We start from the raw sequence: 13,733 nt of genomic DNA on the forward strand, positions 1-13,733 counted from the left end.
ACTGTACTGTTTAGCCTGTTCCTTCAGATGGTTTTAACCTTATATGAACTTGTTATGGCTCGGGGCTGAAATAAATATTTTTGAACAACAACAGCAAAAAAGAATGTCGTGTCCTGAGAGCAGATGTCATAACTGAGATAACCAGAGCACAGTGCAGTTGAAGATTCCCTGCAGGCATGCAGTGGGGCTTGAGCTTCAGAGCTAAAACCTGCCGGGATTGCCTACTCACAAAAATACCACCACGGACCCACGATCCTGTTCTATCAGGGTTGTGATTTGATCGTACCCCATGTTTACACGGGCCAAGGAATTCCGCGGGGTTTCAGCTACACACAGCCTGGGGGACGGTCTTGGGTCCTTCACAGGTGCCAGCGTTTCTCTGTGCAACTGAATTCACAACCAGAGAACTACTGATCATGTAAACAGGAGCACACTTTTTTGTTACTTATCCCAGCATGAAAGGAAATCCCTGATCCTGCCAACTCTTTCAGATTACTCCTTGGATACTGAACTGAGATTAGGGGCCATTACTCCAGGGTAAACCAAGGGAAAACAGACCCCCTAGAATTGAACAGTCAGGAATTGATCCCTCAACTCAAGAACACAAGCTTTAGGCCCAGTACTGAGACAGAAACAGCCCTGTTTCCATATATACCACTTACGAACCCCATTTCTAGTGGGGTGGGATGGAAAATGAAAACGGGGGGGGGGGGGGGGACACAGAGCCAAGACACATAGAAAGGAAAGAGCACAAGGAGAAAGAAACACCAGTTTGGGATTCAGCAGGGAAGACCACCAGAAACCAAAGCGAGTTTGCAGCGGGGTAAAGAAGTCCAATTTACAAGTGTTGGTAACAGAGAAAGCAAGAGGTTGTAGCAGGTAACCAAAACCAAAAATGGGGAGAAAAGCACCCAAATCAGGTGAAAAGAAGGGAGAAACGAATTCTCAGGACGCTGAACTTTTTATTTGTAGGTTGAAGGGCTCGACGTGTTTCAGCCGGTATCCTTTCAAGCTGTCTGCAAAAACCTTCTTATCGACAGAATGCCTTTCTATTAGCAATTTGGGAGAGACAGTCTTTTGATAAGAAGGCTTTTGCAGGCGTCTTCCTACATCCCCCTGAGGAAGGCCTTGAAAGGATATAGGCCGAAACACGTCGGGCTTTTCAACCTACAAATGAAAAAGTTCAGCATGCTGAGAATTCGTTTCTCCCTTCTTTTCACCTGTATACCACTCCCGTTGTCCACACGTGGAAAGACACACACACACACCCCACAACTCAGCAGCTTGCAATGTGGATCCTAGGCACGGTTAAAAGAACAACCACCTTCTAGGTTACACAACGTAACACCCCTTTTTGCAACGCTGAGAAGTTCAACACCACCCCCCACCCCCCCGTTGACACTCTCTTCCCTAGAGCCACGACCCCTTCAACATCAGACCAGGAAAGCCCAGAATTAAGAGCAGCTCTCTAGATTAACAGCATCCCCAGCAGGAGCCTGGGGGAATCTCCATCCCTGACAAGGCCCTGCAGGCGTCAAAAGTGCCCCATCCCAAACCTAAAACGAAAAGCAAGCCCTTTTTTTCTTGCATGTCTATTGATCCCCTGAATTTTTTTTTTCTGCAGTGATGGGAATTAAGAGGTGAGGTTTAAATTCTTACTGACTTTGGCAGCTCCTGTCTCTTTCCCACCGGCAGTTTCAGCCCTAGGAAGGGGGAGGAAAAGAGGGAGAGTCAAGAAAGGTTGGAAATTGGTATAGCGCCGGCAGAAAGGTGGATGCCCACTCTGGGACAGAAGGCCGCAGGGACGCGCCTCTGGTAAAGGATCGTCTCCCTCCCAGCAACGGCCATTTCTGCTCCCAGATGAGGCGGTCCACGGCGGTCCAGAGGGCAGAAAACCTGGCCCTCGTTAGCGGCTCACACAAGCCATCGCTTGTGCAAGCGGCGTTAACGCCGGAGCAGCCACCTCGCAATATTGCGGCTTCCTTTCCACGAAGTGCCAAGATGCGGAAGTCTAGCGCTCAGGCTCACAAAAGCCATTATATGTGCAAATTCAGGCAGGGCTGGGTTTGGGAGTGTCAGATTTCAGCCGCCCTGAGCGTTTCATGGTCTCTCAGCTCCCCATCTCCAGTCTGGGAAACGGGAGCAGAGGCGACCAGTCTCCAAGAGCAAAACATCATCAACTCTTAAACAAATAAAATAGTAGTGGAAAGACAGCAGCTACTGGGGTGTGGGAACGCACTCATTTCTGACCTCGCAAAGAACCTAAGACTCCACCTAGTAAAATGTTTTGTCTCTATTTAAAGATTGTTATAGGGGCACGGGTTTCCTTACCATGCATCAGCCAGAATTATTTCTTTGTTATGTCGAGAATGGCTGTGGAAAGTATGCTTCTGAGCATGTGCAGAGAGCTTTTTTTTTTTAAAAAAAAAAAGTGGGGGCAAGTTTCTAGCCCATATGGTTGCAATCAAGATGAGCTTGGAATTGTGGGAGCAATGCCTGGTGAAACCTCAGGAACCAGAAGGGCTGCTGAGTACAGTCTCAGGGGCGGGGCGTCATTATCCTGCGTTGCCAATCCCCTTAGCTAAATTACCCAGAACGGACTACAGAAAATTAAGAACGGTCAGCTTAGAGGAAACGAGGCACATCTGCAGAGCACGCAGAATGCCGCTTCCCTGGGTTTTATACTTCCTGCCTGTTGTGCTTCTTGCACAGTCTGATGTTCGGAGGGGTATTATTATTATTATTATTTATTATTACATTTATATACCGCCCCATAGCTGAAGCTCTCTGGGCGGTTTACAAAAGTTAAAGGTATCTAAAGGTCTCGCAAGGTGGGAAGAAGGAAAGAGAGAGGGGGGAAGAGTGACATGGCAAACACTCACTTTTTCAGTTTCTCCCCTATAGCCGGGGAAGCCGCAGGCCTCAGCGGTTTCTCTCTGGCTGGAGACGCTGACCGGCTGCGGCTTCGGGATTCGCTCTCGCTCCCGCTGCTGGGGCTGCTGCTCCAATGCCTCCCTCCCCTGCCGCTGCTCCACCGGTAGCGCTCCCCGGACCGGGAATGGCTCCTGGGGAAGAGGACGGACCGTTTTCGTTCGGGGCCACGAATCAAAGTGACACAGAAAACATAGGCTGGCGAGAATACGTGCTCATGAAATTCGGGGAACTGAGACCCTTACCCATCAATCCAGCGGTGGGGTCTTCTTCATCACTCTTTTTAGTTGATGGAATGGCTTTTCTTTTTTTTAAATTCCCTTCGGTTGATTTTTAATGAATATTTCTTTGCCCCATTGGAGTGAATACAGAGGCCTGCTTCACCCATCGCGCGATGCATGCTCAGTAGCGTCGCTCTCCCCCTCCCTCCTGCCTCAGGTAGATGTAAGCTGAAGATAAAATGGCCGCCTGGCTCCTCTAGCAGTCATTTCCTTAGTTAGGGTGACCATATGAAAAGGAGGACAGGGCTCCTGTATCTTTAACAGTTGTATTGAAAAGGGAATTTCCGCAGGTGTCATTTGTATATATGGAGAACCCGGGGCAATTCACTCTTCATCACAACAGTTAAAGCTGCAGGAACGCTGCCCTCTTTTAAATCTGGTCACAGTATAACTGCAGTATAGCTCCTGCAGCTTTAACTGTTGTGATGAAGAGGGAATTTCACCAGGTTCCCCATATATACAAACGACACCTGCTGAAATTCCCTTTTCTATGCAACTGTTAAAGATACAGGAGCCCGGTCCTCCTTTTGATAGGGTCACCCTACCTTAGCGGAATCATCCCTTCTGATTGTTGGGGTCTGCTTTAACCACTAGGCAGCCTGGTTTCAGACCCTGCCAGAAGGAAGCTATGGAATTGAATGGGACTGAAACTTTAGTTCATAAGCAGCCCTGACTTTCTGAGAAACAGACCCTTCCGCCCCTGGGAAATCCAAAGTGCTCTTTTGCAACCGGGAGTGTGTGTCCCGCCGCCCAGAACAACTCACCTGGACCTGCGGCGGGAGCCGTATCGCCAGCCCCGCTCCGTCGAGCGCGACCTGGAGTGGCGGCGTCCGTCCCGCGAGCCTCCCGCTGAGTACCGCCTGGTCCTGCTGCGCGAGCGGGAGTGCCTGTGGCTGCGCGAGCGTCCGTAGCGGCTGGTTCTGTGGTACCCGCCGGCCCGGTGGGACCGCGAGCTGGACCGCGAGCTGGAGGAGGAGGAAGAGCTCGACGACGTGGAGGAGGAGGAGGAGGAGGTGGAGCGTCGCCTGCAAAGAGGAGAGGCACCTTGCTGGCTAGTGGGGCAAAGGGGGCAAGCGGGCCGGCCGGCGCGGGGAAAGGGGCGGCTCGGAAGACGCGGGGACCTCCCAGGCTGCCGGGACTCAGCCCTGCTGGCGGTTCCGTCAAGGAGAGAGAAGCTTCCAAATTAGTGAGCACGCTTTGCACGGCTGACAAAAGGCTCAGGGAGATCCCCGTTCACCTCCCCCGCCCTCCTCTCTGTTCCTTCAGCAAAGCCCGAAGCTGGAGGGCAGGAAGGTGTACGAGAGCCCCGGGGCGTGGGGGGGGACACACACGTCGGACGCAGCCCTACCACAAAAGGCAAGGGGGCACCGGTTTACTGCAAGTTCTCCCCGCAAAGTAAGAGTCCAGTTCAGAATCTGGTGCATCTATCCAGTTCTTGAAAAATCCAACGTTGGGTTTTAGAAGGAGAGCACGAATGTTTTCAACTCTCCGGACCGCCAAAGAACCAGGGTACTGAAAGGACTGCCTGCATCTGAATCAACCTCCCCAATACTCCGAGATCATCTTCCAAGGCCCTGCATTTGGGCCCACCAGTTTGGTTGGCAGGCACGAGGGAAAGGGCCTTCTCAGTGGTGGCCACATGTATTCCAACTGAGAATGCATAGGAGCCATTGTTACAACAGGCCTTCAAACAGGCATAAAAGACCTAGTCGATCCAAGTCGATCCTTCTTGACTTGAAACGGAATTGCTATTTGTTTTACTGCTGGTATACCAGACTGAACATGGTTAGTTATAGTTATTGGTGCTTTACCACCCTTCTATTGCTGCCTTTTACGATGTTTTATGGCAATTGTGTCGTGTTAAACGTTGTGATCTTATGTTGTATGTTTATATGATGTAAGCTGCCTTGCGAAGGCTTGGTCCTAAAAAGGCAGCCTACTACTAGCTCAAGTAAAACACTCATTTGTAGAAGTTGGAATTGCCTGGTTACAAAATCGTAGGTGTCGACTTGCAGTAAACCGGCATCCCAGCCTATGGGATGCCCCAACCAAGGGACGACAAGGTCCATATGGATTCATGGCAACCGCACAGGATCTCTCACCTTCTGGCTCCTTCAATGAAGTCACAGCAGTAACTGCTTTCATTGGAGGGATGCAAGACTACGAGAAAGTCCCGGCCCTTTGACATCCCTCAGAGCGGCCGCCCTGTTTCCCAGGATTCCACAGGGCGCTCTGTTTTCCCTGGCCTCCTGATCAGATGCTACAATGAAAGGCTCGTCTGCGTGGGGATTGGCCAACACGGGCGGCCAATGGGAAGGCAGTTCCCAAAGAGAGCCAGGTCTGAGCATTCAGAGAGGATGATGGAAAAGTAAGAAGTCAACCTGCGACCCGGAATGGTCTCTGCTTTAAAGTTTGAGAAAGCGAGGCGGGTGCGAAAGTTACCGACCGGGAGGAGGCGCTATGACCTGCCGCAGCGCTGGCCTGCTGCACTTGGCCGGAGCGTGCCTTGCCGAGGGAGGCGGCCTTCCTGGGGGCTCCTCCGGCTTGAGAGGCTGCCGCTTCCTCGTCGCTGCCCCCAAAGCTGGTGATGAAGGTGATCTTCTCCTCGTGGCCCGGGGAAGGCGAGCGGGAGCGGGAGCGGGACTCGGACGTCGATTCCGAGGGCGATCTGTCGGGTGGAGAAAGACCATCACTGGGCCAGTTTCAAGTCTAGAGCGTTCCGCCGATTATTTATTGATTGATTACATTTCTATACCGCCCAATAGCCGGAGCTCTCTGGGCGGTTCACAAAAATTAAAAACATTCAAAGTATAAAACAACAGTATAAAACCATACTATAAAATACAATATAAAAGCTCAACCAGATAAAAACAGCAGCAATGCAAAATTACGAATTTAAAACAGCAAGTTAAAATTGATTTATAGACTGTTAAAATGCTGGGAGAATAGAAAAAGTCTTCACCTGGCATCTAAAAGCATACAATGTAGGTGCCAAGCAAACCTCCTTAGGGAGCTCATTCCACAGCTGGGGTGCCACAGCAGAGAAGACCCTCCTCCTGGTGGCCACCTGCCTCACTTCCTTTGGCAGGGGCTCGCAGAGAAGGACCCCTGGGGATGACCTTAGGGTCCGGGCAGGTACATATGGGAGGAGGCATTCCTTCAGATAACCTGGCCCCAAGTCGTTTAGGGCTTTAAATGTTAATACCAGTTTAGGGCTTTAAATGTTAATATTTACTAAAAAAAAACACCCACACATTTTAGGTTTTACGGAGCAAGGACACACACTCAGGAGCAGCCAAATATAATTGGCATCACTAATCTGTGTTAAACAAGAGTTCCTCCTCCAGATCACTTTTTGAACGTTGTGCTTCTTGAAACAGAAGCAGCGGTGGCTGGTGCCTCCGATGTCAGTGGGGCAGTGCATCCGCTACAGGTTTCACTCAGAACCAGACAGAGCTCTAAGGAGCTATCCAAGTTCTGACTGAAACCCAAAGCAGTTTCACCCACCCCCACCCCACCCCCTTATAGAATGCCCTCCCTCCTGGTACACAGGAGGCACCAACTGTGGAGTGTTAAAGGTGCCAATTAAAGACACACCTCTTTACTCAGGTCTTCGCCAATTGACTGTGCTGACCAGCTTGTCTGTTAACTATAGTATCCTGGGTACTTGTTTTTAATGTTTTTATGAATTGTTTTAAATACCCATTATGTTGTCTTTGGTTTTACGTAAATGCTTTATTTTCTGTTTAATGTGTTTTTTAATGGTTTTTAATTTTTGTAAACTGCCCGGAGAGCTTTGGCGATGAGGCAGTATAAAAATGAAATAAATGAAATGAAATTCTACTACAAGCACAGGTAAATTTTCTGGGATGCCAATGAAAATCTCCCTTCCCCCAAATCCAGCAGCAGCTGCGTCCGCTTACCGTTTGTAGGGGTCGTAGGTGGGGCTGTCTCTCCGGGCGTAGCTGCAACGACAGAGGGGAGTGAGGACAAAACTGGCCCTCAATCCGAGAATGGCGACGGTATCATGGGCGACTTGCAAAATCCTACCACGGAGCCCGACCTCTCAGCCCAATTCAAGGAACACCACAGGGCTTGGACCTAGCTGCCCCCACAGCCGACCTCCCTAGACTCGGGCCTCCACGGTTCGCACCCTATTTCCTTCAAAGAATAGGACCAAGCACAGCTTCTCCACTGCCGCCACTCCCGAGACCCTACTGGACTCCTCTGCCTCTCATTTCCCCCTGAGCAGCCAAAGCCCTGCTCAGCTTAATCAACTATAAAGCAGCAGCTCATTTAAGGCACCTAAACTAGAGAATACAATGCAATGGTGGAGCGAAGCCGCCGTCCCCGTGAGCCTGAGGAGCTCACGTTGCACCTGCAATCAGTGACCTAGGGAGGTGGTGGGCTCTCCCACACTAGAGGCCTTCAAGAGGCAGCTGGACAACCATCTGTCGGGGATGCTTTAGGGTGGATTCCTGCATTGAGCAGGGGGTTGGACTCGATGGCCTTGTAGGCCCCTTCCAACTCTGCTATTCTATGATTCTATGCACCCGGGAGAGCCCACCCCCGGCGCCATGAGCTGCCAAGGTGAAAGCAAACTCAGGGAAGCCCCAGCACCTCCGGCAATGAGAGACCAAAGACCTTGCTCAGCGGCAGCCGCCCCTTGAGCCCACGCCGGCGGAAGGCCTACCTCGGAGGACTGATCTTCCTTCCTTTCAAGCGTTTCTCTCGGAATTCCCTCCTCTGCCGCCGAGAGCGCCGGCCCTGGAATAGGGAGAAGATCCAAATCAGCTCCCATGTGAAGAGGGAGGCCATGACGATTCCCCACCGGTGGTGAAAAGGGGGCATTGTCCCACCCATGTCTCAGGAGCTCCTGCACGGGGGCTTAGACTTAAAAGTTTCTCTCCCCGTACCTCCCCCCCCCCCATTAAGGAACTGGCGCCTCTTTGTCCAGCTAGTCATACATGGAGGACAGCAGAGACTAGGAAAGGGAAGGAAAGGAACCTCTCGTGCAAGCACTGAGTCATTACTGACTCTTGGAGGGACGCCAGCTTTCGCTGACATTTTCTTGGCAGGCCTTATAGCGGGGTGGTTTGCCGTTGCCTTCCCCGGCCATTATTACCTTTCCCCCAGCTAACTGGGTACTCATTTTACGGACCTCAGGAGGATGGAAGGCTGAGTTGACCCGAGCCGGCTGCCTGAAACCAGCTTCCGCTGGGATCGAACTCAGGCCGTGGGGAGAGTTTTGGCTGCAGAAACTGCTGCTTTACCGCTCTGCGCCACACGAGGCTCTTAGAGACTAGGAAAAGCAGCAGCAAAGTGGAGAGCGCCGTAGGGGGTTCAGAAACGCCCAGCCGCCCACCCACCCTCCCTCGAGCCTCCCTACCGAGTACATGGCTTTCTCCTCCTCCAAGGCTTTGGCGTGTTTGATGGCTTCTGCCTCCTCTTTGTCCTTCCGCAACATCCTTCCAGGAATAAGAAAAGGGGAGGAGGCGAGGTATGCTTAAACTTCTCCCAATGTCTTGCAAAAACTACTCTAGCAGCTACTAACACATCCAGTACTGCCAGTTTGGGTTGTTGTTGTTTTTAAGTAAACACTCTCATGCCTCACAACACCCAAGCCCTGCCAAAAAAGAAGAAAAGATTCTGCCCCCTGGTATCGTTCTATCATAAGAACATCAGAGGAGCCCTGATGCTGGATCAGACCAAGGGTCCATCTAGCCCAGCACTCGGTTCACACAGTGGCCAAGTAGCTGTCAACTAGGGACCAACAAAGCAGGACACAGTGCAACAGCACCCTCCCACCCATGTTCCCTGGCAACTGGTGAACACAGGCTTACTGCCTCTGATACCGGAGGTAGCACATAGCCATCAGGGCTAGTAGCCATTGAGAACCTTTTCCTCCAGTAAGAGGAAAATGTATTATTTACATTTATATACCACCCCATAGCCAAAGCTCTCTGGGCGGTTTACAAAGATTAAAAACAGTGAACGTTAAAAACAAATATACAGATTTAAAACCATAAAAAACATAAAAACAGACAATATCCATTTGAAAACTACTATTCTGCGATCAGTTAAGAAAAAAAAACCCTCAGCATATGCTGTTAAATGCCTGGGAGCTGAGAAAAAATGCTAGTGTCACTAACTCCCACCTAAAATCCTAAACATGGTCTACCATCAAACTTCCCCAACACGGTACCCTCTCGAGGTGTTGGACTACAACTCCTAATAGCCCCAACCAGCTGGGGACAATGGGAGTTGTAGTACAACGCCTTTGGCAGCTGGGGAAGGCTGGTCGAAACACCATTCAAGCTTCTACCCAGAGAAAGTGTGCCGAACCTTTTGCTTTCGCTGTCCTTTCCTGCACCTTTTCGCAGCTTTGGGACCCCAAGGTGCCTGATCCATCCCTTACATTGGTCACCATGAAAACAAGCAACGGAAGGCATTGAATAGTGCTGTGTCGAATCCTGCCCCCTATTTGGGGGGCATTTTTCCCCCTCTCCCTGCGAAAGAGGTTTTGTTTTTTGTGGCTCTTTCATAGGGAGATTTTTTTTCTCCTTGGGGAGGAGGACAGCATTTCCACAAACCTTTTAAACGTGTAGCCTGTTGTTTAGGGGTCTTCTTTCTATTTTTATTTTTTTATTTTTGGAAAAAAACAAACAAAAAAACCAGCCCTGGCACTAGAAGGATCCTGGCAGTTCTTCATGAATACCTATTGGAGACCATGGGACCTCACCCTCTCCAAGAGGCATTCAGGGAGAACTCCTGGGCTCCTGCAAGTGCAAAAGAAAAAAGGCCCCTCAAAGCTTCCTACACTTAAAAAGGTATGTAGAAACCCTGTCCCCCATCCCCAAGGAGAAAATTCTCTGAAATTCTCACCACTCGCAGCCTTTTTCACCAGTTTTTGTTTTCCTCCAGCCCCCACCCCTACAAAATGCTGAAAATGGAGTAACAGACATTCTTGGCACAGCCGACAAGGCGCAGGCAACTTACCGGACGAAATCTCCTTCTGCCATCCCATAGGTGGTCGCCTGCTTGTTCAGATCGGCGACTTGCTCCTGGTTCAGCTCATCCACGTCAACTTCGACATCTGCAAGGACGCCAGAGGCTACAGTCGGCGGCGGTTTGCACTCCCAAGAACCTCCCCGGAGATCACACATCTGACCAAGTAGACCGGCCTTTCCCAACCTGGCTCCGTCCAGATGGCTTGGACTACAAAGCCCATCCTCCCCAGCCAGCACAGCCAAATGGGCATGGTGCCCACGGAGCGACAGCCAGCAACGCCCTGTTGCTCTACAGTGACTGTTACTCAGAGGCTTGCTGAATTTGTCCAATCCCCTTCTGAAGGCATCCAAGTCAGAAGCCAGGTGTAAGTGGATTATGGACTGTGGAATCTACTAGATCCAGCCCTGGACACTAAATAAGCTGCAGAGGCAAGGAGGCGATGGCTGTAGAAGGGCTGCTAGCCAGAGAGAAATCCACGCTGCAACCCTATATGTCGGCGGTGGGCTGAAGGCAGCTGTTTTGGACTTCGACTGCCTGTGTTCCTGGACCTTTGGCCATGCTGGCAGAGGGGCTCCAGGTAGCTGAAGTCTAAAATACCTGGAGAGCTACCGTCTGCAAACCCCGCTGATACATGTCTGCTCAGAAGAGGGCTGTGTGTGTGTCCATTTCGAGAAAAGGGCTCTTTTCAGTGCAAGAACGCTAGTCCTGAACTACTGGACCACCCTTCGTCCACCAACTTTAAAATCACTTCACTGGCTGCCAATACTTCCAAGCAAAGTATAAAGTGCTGGTTATTACCCTTTAAAGCCCTACATGGTTTGGGTCCAGGTTACCTGCAGAATCGCCTTCTCCCGTACAACCCGCCCCACACACTCAGGGCCTCTGGGGAGAATTGACTCCAGGCAGCCAAAACTAGGCTGACAACCGTTACCCAGAGGACCTTCTCTTCTGCCGCTCCCAGACTGTGGAATGGCCCGCCAGAGGAGATTCTCCAGCTTAACAGTCTTTCTGAATTTAAAAACGCAATAAAGACAGATCTCTTCCGGCAGGCCTACCCAGTCGAATTTTAAGATGCCTTAAAAGATTTTAGGATTTTAATAATGTACTGGTTTTATGTTTTTAATCAGTTTTATGTGTTTGATATTTTTGTATTCAATGTCGTTCCCCGCCTCGATCCAAAGTGAGAGGCGGGTAAGAAATTATTGTTGTTATTACTATTACTATTGTGCACCAGAGTCAGGAGATTGCAGGGCAGGTGCGCCAGACGGCGAGGTAAGGCCTTGCCACGCCCCCAACTTGGTCAGTGCCCAATCCGGAACAGCGGAGACTCCTCGCAGACATACCGATATCGGGGATAACTTCATCCTCGTCTGTGTTGCTGTCTTCCTCGGAGTCTTCCTCCTCGGCTCGTTTCTCGGAGGGGTTCTCCAGCTCTGCCACCGTGCTGTCCTCATACGTGTAGCCGATGGAAGCCTTCTTCTCCGCTAGCCTAGCGGGAGAAATGACACTCATTGAAGGCGCACCAGTTAGAGTCCGTAGGGTGGGAGCCTGTGCTTGGATTCTAGAGCTTCCACCACCACCTTCGTCAAACTCTCTTTTCAGCCTTGTCTAAAAAAAACCCCAGGGATGGAAGTGGGAGAGAGGGAGCAAAATATCCATTACCGTTCCCTCTGGAAGGGAGGCTAGCAGCTGGAAGCAGGTGAGGTGGGCCGGGTGGATATATACCTTTTCCTCTGCTCCTTCAGCGGACTGGTTGTTGCTGCTTTTATCCCATCTTCCACCTGCTTACACCAGGCGCCCTTCAGCAACAGAAAAATGCAGCCTTCTCTTTTTAGTTGGTGATCTTCTAAAGCAGGGCTGGGGAACTAGTGGCCCTCCTGATGTTGCTGGACTACAACTCCCATCAGCCCCAGCCAGCATGGCTGAAGTTCAGGGACGGTGGGAGTTACAAGCCAACATTATTTGGATGGACTCAGGTGTAAAGGAAAGCAGATAGACTGCAGCGGGTAGAGGACACATGGGTGATGTAGTTGGGAAAAGGTAGTTTTAGCTTGATATTCTTATGCACAAAGTTTTAATGGCAAAGGGCCTTGGTCGACCACCTGGAGGGGGGAGGAAAGACAGATAGCCAGGCCTTGGCGCCAGGAAGACGCTTCTTATCTATCAAAAGGCCTTGAGTCAACGCAGAGCCAGAGGAAGGTATGAAACAGAGGTAATGGGCCGGAGCCAAGGAAGGAGGGGGCCAGGATGAAACAGAAGGGAAAGGGTATATAGTTGGGGGCCCACCCCAAAACTCCTTGTCTTGTCTTTGCCAAAAGGATGTGGAAAGAGCTTTGGGGCGGGGGGCAGGCCCTGCTTGAGTAAGTAACCACAGCTAAGCTTTTACTGTTTTAGTCGTTACTGGGTTTTGTGCTATGAATGCTTTTATGATATTTCTAGTTATTCTCCCTATGTATCAACCCTACCCTTAGTCTTAATAAAGTCTTCTACCTCACATGGTGAGCTTCCTTTGTCTTGGGGTTTGGGTCCGTGCAAAATCCAGTGGTAGCAGGTCACAGAAGGGCTTGTTCTACCTTTACAACAGGTTTCCCCACCTCTGCTTTTAAGGTGATGCAAAGACCAAGACCAGCATTTCTCAGCCATGTGCCCTCTGGCTGTGATGGACAATGTTTGAGGATGATGGGAACCGTATCCCATCATCATCTGGAGAGCCACAGGTTAGCCCCACCCTGGATCAGAGAAAAGGCACCAGCCCAAATACGCCAGAGGCTCACTGTTCCCAAAACTCCACCCCATTCAGTGCACTCACTTCTTTTTCTCATCTTCGTTGGGCTTCTGGAGTCCCCCGTACAGCTCGTCAATGTAGATCTGATAGAGGCACTGCTCTTCCGAGACTACGAGATAAGAGAGGGAAGGCAAAGCAGGTCAGAACGCCACGAGGCTTGCCTAGCGCAAGGACGGGGAGTAAAGCAGACAGCAAGGACGACACGGCACCATCTCCCGGCTCTGTCTGTCGTTTCTCCCCACACCACCCCTGCCCAATACGGCTGGGAAGACAGAAGATCAGCTGAAAAGACCGGTTGCGGGCAGCTGCAGCAGGTGACCAGGAAAACAGACAAGCAGAAGAGATTCTGGGAGGAACCGTCCCTTGCCTGCCAGAAACAGGCAAGCCAGGCTTCACCACATCCCATCTTCAGAATCTGATATATGCTCTTCCCTAGACACTCAAGGAAAGAGCCCGAACAGCGTCATGCAAGGGGCGTGACCAATGGGCTGGTTTATAATAACGCCGATGCTGTCCAAATATGCCCGATGCTGTCAGGTGGCAGCGGAAGGAACAGGGCAAGCAGAAGGCAATGGAAGTAAATCTCTTCCATCGCCTTACATCAACTGGGATTGGTTAACTTGGAAAAAAGGAGGCTAAGGGGAGACATGATAGAGGTGTACAAAATTATGCATGGTATGGAGAATGTGGAGAGGGAGACATTTTTCTCCCCCTCTCAAAATACT

At 50.7% G+C, this 13,733-nt stretch overlaps 1 protein-coding gene across 3 annotated transcripts in view; it reads right to left on the reverse strand.

The window, feature by feature from the left end:
- CLASRP (CLK4 associating serine/arginine rich protein) overlaps positions 1–13,733 on the reverse strand; it is a 28,891-nt gene that overhangs the window by 8,411 nt on the left and 6,747 nt on the right. For 2 of the 3 annotated variants that reach the window (XM_063139718.1, XM_063139717.1), the window contains exons 7-16: positions 13,033–13,117; positions 11,567–11,712; positions 10,212–10,308; positions 8,602–8,680; positions 7,906–7,979; positions 7,136–7,177; positions 5,659–5,880; positions 3,977–4,237; positions 2,883–3,065; positions 1,664–1,703 (exon numbers count right to left, since the gene is read on the reverse strand). In XM_063139718.1, coding sequence (XP_062995788.1) covers positions 1,664–1,703; positions 2,883–3,065; positions 3,977–4,237; positions 5,659–5,880; positions 7,136–7,177; positions 7,906–7,979; positions 8,602–8,680; positions 10,212–10,308; positions 11,567–11,712; positions 13,033–13,117 — 1,229 coding nt within the window. Of the gene's footprint in view, positions 1–1,659; positions 1,704–2,882; positions 3,066–3,976; positions 4,238–5,658; positions 5,881–7,135; positions 7,178–7,905; positions 7,980–8,601; positions 8,681–10,211; positions 10,309–11,566; positions 11,713–13,032; positions 13,118–13,733 lie in introns of all 3 variants that reach the window. The other variant, XR_010026064.1, reaches the window with a different exon arrangement.

This window comes from Elgaria multicarinata, chromosome 13, assembly GCF_023053635.1.
Source record: "Elgaria multicarinata webbii isolate HBS135686 ecotype San Diego chromosome 13, rElgMul1.1.pri, whole genome shotgun sequence".
Taxonomy (NCBI): Eukaryota; Metazoa; Chordata; class Lepidosauria; order Squamata; family Anguidae; genus Elgaria; species Elgaria multicarinata.